The following is a 14,068-nucleotide window of genomic DNA, read 5'->3' on the forward strand; positions in this document are numbered from 1 at the left end:
GGTTTTCTAAGCATAAAAGGAGAAAAGATAAAGAATTAACTCTATAAAAACTAGAAATGTCTATATGTCAGTAGGCCACATACTTTAAAAACACATACTGAACTGGGAGAAATATTTGCAAGAAAGGTTATAATCTAAAACAGAGCTCTTAATTCATTAGTCATAACATTAAGACCTCAATGGAAAAATAGACACTTACTAACTTTCTTTAATAATTGTTCACAAACATGTCTTAATACTACATATCCTGTTTTGTGAGAGTAGAATCCATAACATCTTTGTTTTCCTCTTTGCCAGTAGCATAATGCTTTGTACATATTACACTTGGTAAATACTTGTTGAATTAATATATCTAGAACCTGGTAGGTTGCCACTGTGACTCTTGTTCACAGATTGCTAAAGCTGTGAGAGTTATTTTAGCTTAGGTAACGTGCCCAAAGTTACAGGATGAGCTGTTGACAGATCTGAGACTAGAACTGAGGTTTCCAGAGTAAAGGGGATTTTGGAAAGAACACTGGAAATGAAAGACTCCCTTTTTAATGTTGCCATTTGCTAACTTTTTAAAAATAGGATTACTTCTGGTGTACTTCCTAGCCACATCATGATAATATAAGTCTCCTTAACTTTTTTTGTTCAAGTTGTTCATTCATGTTTTCTGAAGTATTCTTTGTTTCTTACTCTTTAAATCAATCCATTTTTCAAGCTTAGTAGCTCGGCTAATAAATTAGCAAAACTGTCAGCACAATCCTCCCTGTAAAACAACTGCAGTCACAGTCCAGCCATCTGAGGTTCTGTGTAGTATGGCAAGGGCTGCTTCATATAGAAAAACTGTTCAGTCACTTTAAATACGGGGGTCTTGTCAGTGTTTTCCAACAAGAAAGGAGTACTATGCTTCAAAAGTAAGAGACCTCTTAATAACTTGAGTAGGCAGTTACTTGTAACTGTCCATTAATTCAGTAATTACTATCTTACATGTACTTAGGTTGCTCTGTTCTGACAGGATTTCTATATAGATGGGTCTAAAAATGGAGAAAAATGGTAAAGTGATAATTTCACCCTTTTTGTTTGTACATTTAAGTGCACATATTTTAATTGTGATGAAGGATGTGATTTTAAGTGCTATTCTAAAAACTTGATTTAAATTTCATTTATAGGTACTGTGTATGATGTAAGTCACTATAATGCTTTACTTAAAGTCTACCTTCAAAATGAGTATAAATTTTCACCAACTGACTTTTTGGCAAAAATGGAGAAAGCGAACATTCAACCAAATCGAGTAGGTAGTTGCTATTGTAAATGTTTATTGGTCATATCCACTTTTATTTTTACCCAGAAAAAATATTTATTAAAAAGTATTAACTGGCCCATTTCATTGACAGGTGACATACCAAAGGTTGATTGCTGCTTATTGTAATGTGGGAGATATTGAAGGTGCCAGGTATGTAATTTCATAAATGTATGCTTAAGCAAATAAATTTGTAAGTTTTGTAAATCTAGAATATATTTAATCTTCTTTTTTTTTAAATTCTCCTCTTCGTAAGAAAATTATTTCAGAAGTATTTTAATCCAGCAAATTTGGTCATATGACTTAGATAAAATAAAATTGTGTGAGAAGGGAAAGATAATTGAAAATTGTTATTTTAATTAAATACGTGATTTACTAGAGCATAAGTTTAAAATTGTTGAGGTATAAAGCTGAGTTTACTTTTTTTTTAAATTGCTGTTTCCAAAAGGAAATGTTCTTAGCCATTTAAACTATTTGTTTATAAAACTGATAATACTGTATTTTAGTGGTTCATATAAAATCAATTGTGATATTTCTCTGCTCATGTAAAATTTATTAGTAGTTTTGGATGGATGGTTTAGAAAATAAGGAATAAATTGAAATGTACAATCTCATTTTTAACAAATGAATTTTATTAAACTTTATGCTTTTTAAAGGTATTAATTAGTATAGAAGAAACAATCAGATTTTTAAAAATTATCTACTATTTTTAACAAGACTACTTCAAGACTATTGATATAGCTTAAGAGAGTGGAATTTTGTGTACACATATTGTAAAAAGTGTTCTAAATGTGTATTTCCGAAGAGTATTTTTATTTCTCTTTTATTGCAGCAAGATTCTTGGATTTATGAAAACTAAGGATCTTCCAGTCACAGAAGCAGTATTCAGTGCCCTTGTTACAGGGCATGCAAGAGCCGGGTAATGTTCAACATAAGGTTTTGTTCTCAAGTGAGATTTAAATTATAGGAAACTATTGTAAAAAACTCTTTAACTATGTTTATCTACCCTCTCAAAAAAAAAAAAACAAAAACCCTGATGTATGTGAGGTAGAACATGCGTATCTTAAAATACCTTATTCTTAAATCTATCTGTTTTATAAAACTTTTATTTGAAGATTTTCAGTTTTAAAAATTGGGCCTGATACAAAGTAACTGTAAAGTTTGTTAACTGCTCTGCTAGTGCCTTGGAAAATATTTTTATTTTTGAAGAATCATTTACTAAATGTTATTCTTTCCTCAAAAAGGTAAACTTGAGTCACAACATACTTAGTGAAAGAGGGCACATTATTTAATATCTGTGTAATTATTATATAATTTGATTTCTGTTTTGGAAAAATTACCTGTAAAAATTTGAGATGTTTTGATATTTCTTGTTTCAGAAACCTGTAACCAGTTTAATAAGTATTTGTCCTTTTCCAGTGTTATCATACTCTAAATGGTTATAATCTAACTTAAGAATTTTCCATTTTAATAAGCGTAGGTAATAACATTCCAGATTGAATAATATTACATCTGGCAGTATTATAGTAATCTGTTTAATTTTATTTGAATTAATTTACAGAGATATGGAGAATGCAGAAAATATTCTCACAGTGATGAAAGAGGCAGGAATTGAGCCTGGTCCAGACACGTACTTAGCATTATTGAATGCATATGCCGAGAAGGGTGACATTGACCGTGTTAAGCAGGTATGACTTATATAAGTAAAGATACTTTAAAATCACTTGTTAAACTTGTGTTACATTTTGCATGAAGCAGAGAAGTGTAGGTTATATCTGTTTTTAAAGATATCTCTTGTAGGTGGTATTGAAGGAAAATTTTTACAGTAGTTCAGTACTTTGGTGTTGATGTAATAGTTATTGTTGAAATAGAACTGTGGAAGAAGTGCTTAACCTTTAGCTGGTATATGTTCCTAGTTTTTAAAAATCTTGTTATTTTAATTGACTTAGCTTTATTTTTAAAAAAATATGACTGGTTTCTAACTTGTTCTTCTAATTTTTGGAACTGTCTATAGACCCTGGAGAAGGTGGAGAAGTCTGATCTTTACCTTATGGACCGTGATTTATTGCAAATTATTCTTAGCTTCAGTAAAGCTGGTTATCCTCAATATATCTCAGAAATTTTGGAAAAAATTACATATGAGAGAAGATATATTCCAGGTAGTGTAAAATTTTTATTTTCATGATTTTTCCAAAAATCTTAATTACTATTTTTACATGATAGAAAGGGTATTCTCTAGCAATAGAGTATTGTGGTAGATGAACATATGATTCTTTTAAAGTCAGCTTCATAAACTGAAAGACTTGAGTTAATGAATACATGGGAATGTTTTGGTTTGGAAGTGTTTCACTGTTGTTTAGGCAGATAGATCCTTTTGGTTGTCTTTCATATTGGTAGCAGTGTAGAAAAATTGTTGAAGTCAGTAACAAAAGTTGTCTTTGTTTTCTTTTCAGATATGATGAACCTCATCTTGCTTTTAGTCACTGAAAAATTGGAAGATACAGCATTGCAGATTTTATTAGCATGTCCTGTATCAAGGGAAGACAGTCCGAGTGACTTTGGCAGTTTCTTTTTACGACATTGTGTGACTATGAACACGGTATTCAGTTCATTTTTACTTTGTAGACAGTGTAATAGGCAGTGAAATAAGATTTTTTTTAAATATAAGAACATATTATGAGATTAGATTAGAACATATTACAGATTTGACTGACTATAAGTATTATGAAAACTTTGTTTTTGTGTTGTAAGATTATTACGTAGAAAGATGATGATAGGTTCAAATTTTTTATCCCAAAAGTGGTAGAATATTTTTAGAAGGTCACGTGGTAGGCATTTTGCAGATTTAGCTGATGTGGTGCCTTTCTTTCCTAGCCTGCAGAGAAGATTAAAGACTACTGTCAGAAGTTAAAGGAAGCCCCGCTGCATGCATCTCCATTCCAATTCACACTCCAGTGTGCTTTACTGGCCAATAACCTCGGTACTGTATTCTCATAATTAAAACTCATGTAAATAAGTTTTGCTGAGGTAGCTTTGTAATGTTTTATGGTATCTCTTTCAGATTTGGCAAAAACTCTAATGAAGGCTCTGAAGGAAGAAGGTTTTCCTATCAGAACTCATTATTTCTGGCCATTGCTAGTTGGACATCAGAAGAAGAAAAATGTTCAAGGTTAGGTTTTGCCTTTTACAGATTTGTAATGGTGTTTAGCTAGCCAGTGTGACAGTTTCTACACACATTGAATTGCATTCTTTGGGAAGACATACTTATTCCTGAGTATTAGCTCTTATGAGAAAATGGAATTGATTTAAATCATAGTAAACTGTTAGGTAAGCGTTTTAAAAAACAAACATAATGAATTTCTTTCATCTTGATTTCATTAATTTAATTTCTTAATTCATCTCTGATCTTGATATTCAAGCTTGTGAATATGGCTTTAAATAGTTCATTATTTTTAAGTTTTTCAAAAATCTCTTTAGTTCTTGATTTTACATACATACAGCATTTGAAATTAGTTTATCTAGCCCTATTAAAGATAAAGTTATATATAATCAGGCCATTTTCTTTGTGGGCCAGTCTATTTCTTCTTAACTGAGCTGAGTTACAATAATAGGAAAGGCAGGAAAAGTTTTATTGCAAAATGAGTGCTCATGACCTGACAGCCTGCTGATTGAAGGACAGAAATGTTCAATCTTTCAGGTTCTTAAGTACATTTCAGCATTTAACATACTTTTCCCTGTACACATGGGATGTCTATAGGATATGAATAAGAATTGAACAAATATTAAATTTTAGAGTATAGTATCTAATTCTTTGGTTTGCATTATTGGTAATTCAGAAAGAGTAGACTCATAAAAAGATGCTTTTAACAGAAGTACTTCCCCCTTGGGGAAACAAAAAATGGTCTTTTTCATTTTATCTCGCCGTATAATGTGCTTTAGAATGAGATGCAGAGTTGTTAGTGTGACATTGGGTGACAAACAAAATGCACAAACAACAAAAAAAGTGCTTTTAGCAGACTTTCATATTGCAATTTTATTTTAAGTATATAGTCGTCTTCTGGTTTAGAGGAAATAGTGAAACAAGTATTCCCTAATTGTTTCTGGCTATAAAAGTCTCTAAATCCTTTTTAGAAAAATCTTTGTGGAAACGGTATGCCAGTTGATTAACTCTTTGCGTATCCTCCAGTTCTGTAAACTTCAGGAGGTAACCTTTAACCCAGTATTTTTGAACCACGGAAAGTTGACATCATTCCACGAAAATCTTTGGGCATATTAGCATTGTTCACCTTTATGCAGATAGGAAAACACTTTTTGTACTCCTGTTGAAATGTTTGTTCATCAGGTAGATTTGCTTTTCTCAACCTATCATGGTATCTAGACTTGAATTGGTTACTACATATTTACTACTTAGTAAACAGAATTCAGATAATTTCTTTCTATAGTTGTAGCTCAAACTAGTAGAAAAGTGGACTTCATCTTGAATCTATCTTTTCTTAGAAACTTTATTTATTTATTTGCAGGGGGAAGAAGATAATTAGGTTTACTTATTTATTTAGTTTGATGGAATTACTGGGGATTGAACCCAGGGCCTCATGCATGCTAGGCAAGTGCTCTACCACTGAGCTATATCCTCCCCCTAATCTTTTCTTGGATTCTTAGTTGGTCAAAAGTGCCTTGTTTGAAGCTCACATTATATTAATAAGGGAACTGAGTCCAGAGAGACTCAGTGGTTCGTCTAAGGTTCCACATCTGGCTGTCACTGGTGCTGGTGTTAGAACTAGGATTTCTGTCCTCCTATTTTAATAATCTTTTTTTAATACCATAACACCTCCCTATTAGACGTTTGTAAATATTATGCTGTATTTGTTTTATAAAAATTCTCAGCTACTGGTTAAAAACTATGTACTGATTTTTGCATTGAGGACATTTGAAAAAGTGGTACCAAGTTTTTTTATCAGTGAAGGTTTTATCTGGAAAAATAGGAAAGCTGGGAAAGGTAATGAGAATATGAGAGATTGTCAGCTGTTTTATAGTTTTTAGAAACTAGTTTCTCCTTTGCAGGAGATCTTGAAATAGAGTAAAGTATATATTTCTACAGTCTTTTCTTTATGTAACAGGATAATGGCTATATGTCTTCTGTATGCTTTCTTTGGTGTAGGGTAAGAAAGTAACATGCTTATCAGTGCAGTGAATTTTTTTTTGTCTGGGGAGTTATATATGGTAGAAATAAATAACAGAAGAAAGTAAAGGCTGCAGAAATGGAGGATGTAGAGAAGTGTTTCACAAGGAATAAAAATATCCTTTAGGAAATTCAGGAAAGGTATTTAGAGGTCAGATCAAACCGAACCAAGTTTTTAACAATAGGATAATCAAATTTCTATTGAACTCTAGAATTTTTCTGCTTCAGATTTGGCTATCAGCAGCCCGTAAGAGAGACTGTTACAGTGACTTCCTCATGGTTTATCTTGCTAGTATTTTTCTCTGTGGTGCAAACGGAAAAGTCTTCTCTTAGAATTTTAGCAAATTGGTCCGAGTGAGAGGAAATAATGCAGAATGATTGAGGATCTACATCCTTTGGTATATTTAGGACACATAAAAAGAAGAATATGAAAGGGGAAAGATATAAAAGGAAGGACTGATATGAAAGCCTAAAATGCCAGTTGCTTGAAGTGATTGAATAGAGGGTACTTTTTAAAAAGTCGGAAATTGCCTCCTCCTAAAGTGAATGCCCTGGGTAATCTAAAATCATGTGGAGATGGGGAGGGTATAGCTCAGTGGTAGAGCGCATGCTTAGCATGCATAAAGTTCTCGGTTCACCCAGTACCTCCATTAAAAAAATAATAACAAAAATAAACCTTAAAAAATATTAAAAAATATATAAAATGTGAAGTGAACAGCCCTAGCTGGCGAATGTTATTCAGGAAAACCATATGTCTTTCCCAATAGTTTGAACTATTTTAATAAAACTTTCTGAACGGAGACTTTCCTTTAGAGTCATAAACTTTCTTGTGCCTACATTTGAAACATTTTTACTAGATTGTTTATTTAGTCTTAGTTTAGATTCTCTAAATTCACAGATGTTTTTGGATACATGTTTATCTAAGTTAATATATGATTATTTTAATCTTATTTTCAAAAGAAATATGAATTGTATCCTTTGGGAGGATGTATGCATGTATGTCAGATCAACCACCTTTTTTCTCCTTATTGATGAGTGTTTCCCTCTTCCCATCTGGCTATAGTTATTGAGCTGAATACCCTTGCATGTTTCCTCAGAGTCCTCAAGGGAGTGACTACTTATCTGAGCAGTGGTGTGAACACATGTTTCTTAAAACCTGCTTTAGTTTCAGTTAGAAAGATATCGTAAGTTAAAAATACTACCAACACAGATCATCTGATTGAGCAGAATGCACTCCTCTCCCTGAAAAACATTATTGGGAAAATGAAGAATGAAAGAATAAAATGTATTTAAGGCATAGATGATGGGGAAAGTGTTTGTATAGGAATAAAAATCTTCTATCTGCAAGCAGTGTGTTGGCCTGTTTTCCAATGATAGAAAATCAAATATATGGTTCCCTTATGCTACATTTACTCTATGTAACATCTAAGGAAATTTTTTAAATCATTATCTTATTTCCCAGACAAAATGCTGAGCAATTTTCCCACAGTATAATTCAGAAAGTAAATGAACTGAACTTTTTGATATTTTGGTAATGTATACCAAGTCCCTCATCTTTGTGCTTCTAAATTTGATTTTACAGGTGTAGTTGAAGTCCTCAAAGGAATGCATGAAGTAGGAGTAACTCCTGATCAGGAGACGTACATAAATTACGTGTTTCCATGTTTTGATAACATCAAGTCAGTCCGTGCTGTTTTGCAGGTAAGTGCAAGTGTGGTTTTAATTCATAATTGAAGAGAACATCTTTCTTCCCTAGTGTTTTGTGGTAACCATAAAAAACAAAAGTCACTGAACTGAGGGCTAAAATGGTTATGTCTATATACAGTTTTCTAAAGCTTTGTAAAAATACTGGTTAGTGTAACATCTATAGTTGTTAAACTTAAAAAGATTAAAAAAAGTAAAGTAGTATTTTTCTTGTTGAAAAGACAATGCCAGTACAAAATTTAGATAAAACAATATTCACTCTTTAATCCTACTTTACAGTGCAACTGCAGTTTTCATGTTTTGAATATTACTTTTCACTTCTATATGAATTTTTATAATATACTCCTAGTATACTTACTATTCCTTTTTTTTTTTAAATAATCTTTTATTTGACCCCAAAGCATTATTTTCCTGCCAGATGCTTCCTGTCCCCACCAGAATAGGCAAGGCATTTATGAAGGGGCATATGAAGAAACCGACTTGGACGGTGCATTGAGTCAGCAATGGCTGCACTTTCAATTTTGAAATTAAGTGCTGTACACTTAGGAACAACATGGCAGAGCACCAGATACCTTAATGAGAAGTGTTTTGTTCAGAAGACCTGTTTCCTAGGTGGTTATTCACATAATGCCTTGATTTTTCTCATATTGTTAGAGTGTTCTCTTTTTTCATTGAAAAAATTACATAATTACAGTCCTCTTAAAGGTAGAGTTTATGTCTTCACTGTTTTTTTTTTAAGCTTTTTTTTTTAATTGGGTTATAGTCAGTTTACAATGTTGTGTCAGTTTCTGGTGTACAGCACAATTCTTCAGTCATACCTGAATATATATATATTCATTTTCATATTCTTTTTCACTGTGAGCTACTACAAAATATTGAATATATTTCCCTATGCTATACAGTACGAACTCGTTTATCTATTTTATATGTACCCATCAGTATCTGCAAATCTCGAACTCCCAGTTTATCCCCTCCCACCTGTCTTCAGTGTCTTTACCTGAGTACTTAGCAGTGTATTTTGAGACTGTGCTATACATATTTTACATATTTACATATTTAAAAATATATTTTAAAAAGTAATTTGCCCCCATATTTTTATTTCCCAAAAACCTCCTTTTTTCACTTGGCACCTTTACATTATAGTATGTAGTTATGCAATTATTTTTTATGTTTGCATGCTGTTTTATTGTATGGATATACCATAATTTATCTTTATGCATTATTAGTTGCTTTTTAATACACTGTTAATGAAAAGTGGTTCAATAAATGGCTAAATTTTGGCTTATATACTTAAATTATTAAAGGATGATGTTGAGATAAGTAAGTAGTCATTTGGAGTTAAATAAAAATAAATTTGATCTTTACCTTATATGCCCCCAAATATCATGTTAAATCAATGTATTAAATTTTTATTTTGCTTCAAATGAGAGAATTGTTCCAGTGTCTTCAGTAGTAAACTCTTCCTAGAAGAAAGGCACTCTGAGGGTAACAGATTATATGAATTTGAAAATAAGCATATAATTTGAAATGTTGGTACACCATATCATAGCTTTTGCTAAAGTTCAGTTATTCAGTTTATATGTGTTATTCTAGAAAATGATCTTTTTAAATGAAGAATTTTCAGAATATGGTGACACAAAGAAATGGGAAAACAGGAAGTTTGAATGGCATATCAAAATATTTTTAACTGAAGTGTAGTATTGAAATATGCTTTATCCCTAGGAACACGGATGTCTACATGAAAATGATATATTTTCTCAAGCTGAATTGAGAAGTGAAGCAGTAAATGGAAACTTAGACTATGTTTTATCATTTTGTAAGTATGCAGCATTAGCAGTAACTTGGCAAACGTTGATTTCAGTTACTATTGAGGGCATACAGGGTAGTTCATGCCCTCAGTGCCTACACCATGTAGTTCAAAGTAAATTCTTTGAAAGTCAGGAAATTTTTATATGTTTTGTTTAGGTCAGACTGCTAAGACAGTTTATCAGTTGAACTTGTGCATAATTTGGAAGTAACTTGAAAGTTAAAAGGTCCTTGGAAAACACATGGTATTAGGTTGGACTGGAGACCCAAAAGACTTGGATTATATTTATAACTAGGCTGCTGATTATGGGACCTGAAACAAGTCTGTATACCACTCTTTGCTTCAGTTTCATGAAATGGAATAGTATAACCTATTTATCTTACCATGTGGAAGTCTTGAAAATCATGAGATTTTGTTTCTGGCAGTGTATTCTAAACTAATGCCTATTATAGCCCTAAGTTGCATGAAGCCATCTACCAGTCCTCATTAACAAAAACACAACAGATGTTTTACTAAACATTTATAAATGCTAGGGTGCTTTATAATGTTCATCACATGTTAATAAAATTCCTCCATTGATAGATGAAGGAAATTATAGAGAGGTTTAAATGATTTGCCCAAAGTTATTGATTGAGCCAGAAACAAGATCATCTAACCTTAACCTTATTTTTTCCCTGTATTTTAATTTTAATAAATTCTACATTAAAACAACATTTTTAAACATGTCTATGACGTTAACTTGACAGTGTTTCAGATCTTGTGAAAAAAAATCATTAAAAATACCAATAGACATCAATTTCTAATCCCTGAAAATGTTAAAAGTTAAGCTTTGATTAATGTATATTCAAATGGTATACATGGAAGCTTTGTAAAAACCAAGTTACTAATATATATTACCTGTATCTGTGTTACTGAAAGTAATTTACTGTATTATTGTAAGGGAAAGGCAAAATATTCAGTATGAAAAGTGGTGACTGTTAGAGGTGTAGTTATTTGAGTGCAAGGTTGGAAATTAATGCTGGCTGCTATCTGAGTGTATTGATTTTGCCTTCCACTCTGTATAATATATAGATTTTCCATACTGACAAGATGAAAACAGAAGCATTAGCAGAGGAATCTGGGCACATAAGGTGGATACATGAGAGCTGCCTTTCCCTTTATCATACCATCCATTCTACTTTACTGTCAACCTCTTGATTTTCTTTTAGACTTGTTTGTTGCTAGGGAAACTAGGTGCTTTTTGTCAGCAGCCTTCCAGCTTGCTGAGATATTTCTGGTCACCTTTTTAATGAATAAAAACTTGATGATATTCTGTAAAATACTAATTTGAATAGTTTAGAAATAAGTTTCCAAGAGGCTATTTATTAACTGTGTGAAAAAAAAAAAGATGCCATGAACTTAAAGACTAAAGAAGATTTCAGCTCACACTCCCATCAGTGCCCTCCCTCCACCTTTGATTTACAGGTCTTTGAAGAGCAGTTAGTTCTATAATTGCTGGTTTCACTGTAGGCTGCTATTAGATAAGCCCTTTTGGTTACTACAAGGAATGGCAGGTAGTAGAGAAGAGTAAATGACTTGGGCTTTTAATTTTTAATTGAGGTATAATTGACATATAACATTATATTAGTTTTAAATATATAACAATGATTTGATATTTGTGTGTATTGCAAAATGATCACTATAATAAGTCTGGTTAACGTCTGTCCTCATACATGGTTACAAACATTGTTTTTTCTTGTGATGAAGACTTCTAAGATCTACTGTCTTGGCAGCTTTTACATACGAAGCATAGTGTTAACTGTAGTCACCATACTTACTGTACATTACATCTTTATGACTTATTAAATGGCTTATCTTGATCAAGTTTGTACAGTAGGAAGAAACATTTTTTCCACTTGTGTTTGTAGGCATAGAAATTAATTTGATCAAGCAAAATTGAAGGTTACTGAAAAGCATGTGGTGTGTCTACTTTAAAATTCCTGGAGTGACTAAATGCAGTTCATTTCAGAAATGATTTTTAGATTTTCAAATGCTGCATGCAACCACTGCAGAACTTATGCTTCCTGTTCAGGGGATCTAACAGTCGATCTAAAGTTATTCTCCTTATGTATGTAGCTTAAATTTTTACTCATATTTTGAGAGATAAGCAAGTCTTAAAACCTACTGTGGCTTTTCCCATAATTTTTTTTTAAATTAACCAGGTATCTTAATCTTTACCTAATATTTATTAATTTTCTCTTCAGAATTTGCTCCCACTATGAGTTCCTTCCTGATTTTCATCCCTCTTGGATCATTCAGTAGCCACTTTACATGTATACTGAAAAGATAACAACAATTATTTATAACATGACACCATTTTAATATAGTGACAGGGAAAAAGAAATTCAGGCGATGCCTACCATGATTCCATTCTGTGGATTATGGCAAGGATTATGTGGAATATCAGGTCTTATGCCTTAAGGCCTGATTCTTACACTAAGGCAAATCAGGCTCATGGTGTCGGCATTGAAACATATGAGGTTGTAGACTTAAATGCCAAAATTAATAGTAGAGCAAACAAATCATCAGAAAAGTGAACAATCAGTATGAGTCAAATACATAACAGAGATAATAAAGAGGTTATTATGACTTTAGGTTGTCACTCTTGCATGAATGCAAGCCATAGATCATAGTGGAAAATGGAATGAGAAAGTGTGAATGGTTCAGCAAAATCCAACACCACTCTTAGAAAAGAACTTCTTCCCTCATCTTCTGTTTTAAAGGGTAGTTACAATCTCTCCCTTCGTAGTGCCGTGTTGTCCAGTAACATACAACCTTGGTATGTGTACCAGGCTGACTTTGAATATGCTGGTAGATTAGTTATTGCCATTTATAGAAGAGAATATAAATTCATAGTTGTGTGTATTTATGTAAATGAAGTAAAATATTTTAAAAGGATAGATTATATTGCCAATATATATTACTGCATTGTCTAATTTTGTATGAAAACGTTTCCATTTTTAAGATACTGTTTGCAAAATGAAAATTGAGAAGTATTGGTATAAATGTGTTTCCAAATAAGTTGATAATTTAAGTTTTTGTTCTTACTCTGGGGTTTTATGATGTTCATTTTCTTTTGCAGTGGAATCAAATACATTGCCTCTCTCACTTACTTCGTTCAGAGGCAGCTTAATTCTAGGCTTTAGGAGGTAAGATGATATATATAATGTTGTTTGCCTGAATATTGACTGACTGCTCCTTTTGACCTCCTTTGTGAGGAAAGAAATAGATATTCTTATCTTCCAATATACTAGTTACCTGAAATAACCTTACTTGTTTTAATTGTTTCTACTAAGTAGTTGAGTTTAGGTCACCGTTTATATCATCTCTTCTCAGAAATAACACTGATTTGATAAGTCTTATTTCAAAAAAGAATGCACTGCTTGTGGTGAGTTGGCGTTATAGACAAATTTACATGTATATTTGATTTATACTTTGAGCATTTAATTACAAGATGACTTTTATTCAGTATAAAACTACTCTCTGCTTTGGTGTGCTCAGGGAATGTTAATGACCTTTTCTGCCAGTTTTATTTTGAGATAGTCCAGCATAAAGACAGGTTGAAAGAACAGGAAAGGAAATACCCACATACCCTTTATGCAGATTCACCAGTTGTTGATACTTTGCCACATTGACTTGCCTCCTCGCTCATATACTTTTGCTCTAATATACGCACACACAGACATGTACATATATACACTTTTTTTTCCCTTTTTGCTGAACTACTTGAATTTTAGACAACATGATGCTGAATTCTTCAACATCTCTCTTTCAAGAATAAGGTCATCATCTATATAATCAAAATACCAGTATCACTCCTGAAAAATTAACAATATTATAACATCATCCAATATATATAGTCTATGTTGATTGTCCCAGCTGTTAAAAGTTTTTCTTTTATGGCTGTTTTACTTTTTGAGGATTCAGTTAAGTTTATGCATGGTATTTGATTGGTATCTCCTTATTCTCATAATCAAGAACAGTTCCCTACTTTTTAGGGGGTGGGATGGGCAGAAGAGTCCAGGCTACTTTCTCTGTAGAATGTTGCTTTCAC

General features: G+C 32.2%; 1 protein-coding gene across 1 annotated transcript in view; it reads left to right on the plus strand.

Annotated features, from left to right (window-relative positions):
- LRPPRC (leucine rich pentatricopeptide repeat containing) overlaps positions 1–14,068 on the plus strand; it is a 93,731-nt gene that overhangs the window by 14,780 nt on the left and 64,883 nt on the right. The window contains exons 4-14 of the mRNA XM_072937787.1: positions 1,155–1,276; positions 1,380–1,438; positions 2,118–2,204; positions 2,847–2,973; positions 3,300–3,444; positions 3,739–3,884; positions 4,160–4,265; positions 4,347–4,454; positions 8,047–8,165; positions 9,891–9,984; positions 13,097–13,163. Of these exons, the coding sequence (XP_072793888.1) occupies positions 1,155–1,276; positions 1,380–1,438; positions 2,118–2,204; positions 2,847–2,973; positions 3,300–3,444; positions 3,739–3,884; positions 4,160–4,265; positions 4,347–4,454; positions 8,047–8,165; positions 9,891–9,984; positions 13,097–13,163 (1,180 nt within the window). The remainder of the gene's footprint in view (positions 1–1,154; positions 1,277–1,379; positions 1,439–2,117; positions 2,205–2,846; positions 2,974–3,299; positions 3,445–3,738; positions 3,885–4,159; positions 4,266–4,346; positions 4,455–8,046; positions 8,166–9,890; positions 9,985–13,096; positions 13,164–14,068) is intronic.

This window comes from Vicugna pacos, chromosome 15 (assembly GCF_048564905.1).
Source record: "Vicugna pacos chromosome 15, VicPac4, whole genome shotgun sequence".
NCBI classification, from domain to species: domain Eukaryota; kingdom Metazoa; phylum Chordata; class Mammalia; order Artiodactyla; family Camelidae; genus Vicugna; species Vicugna pacos.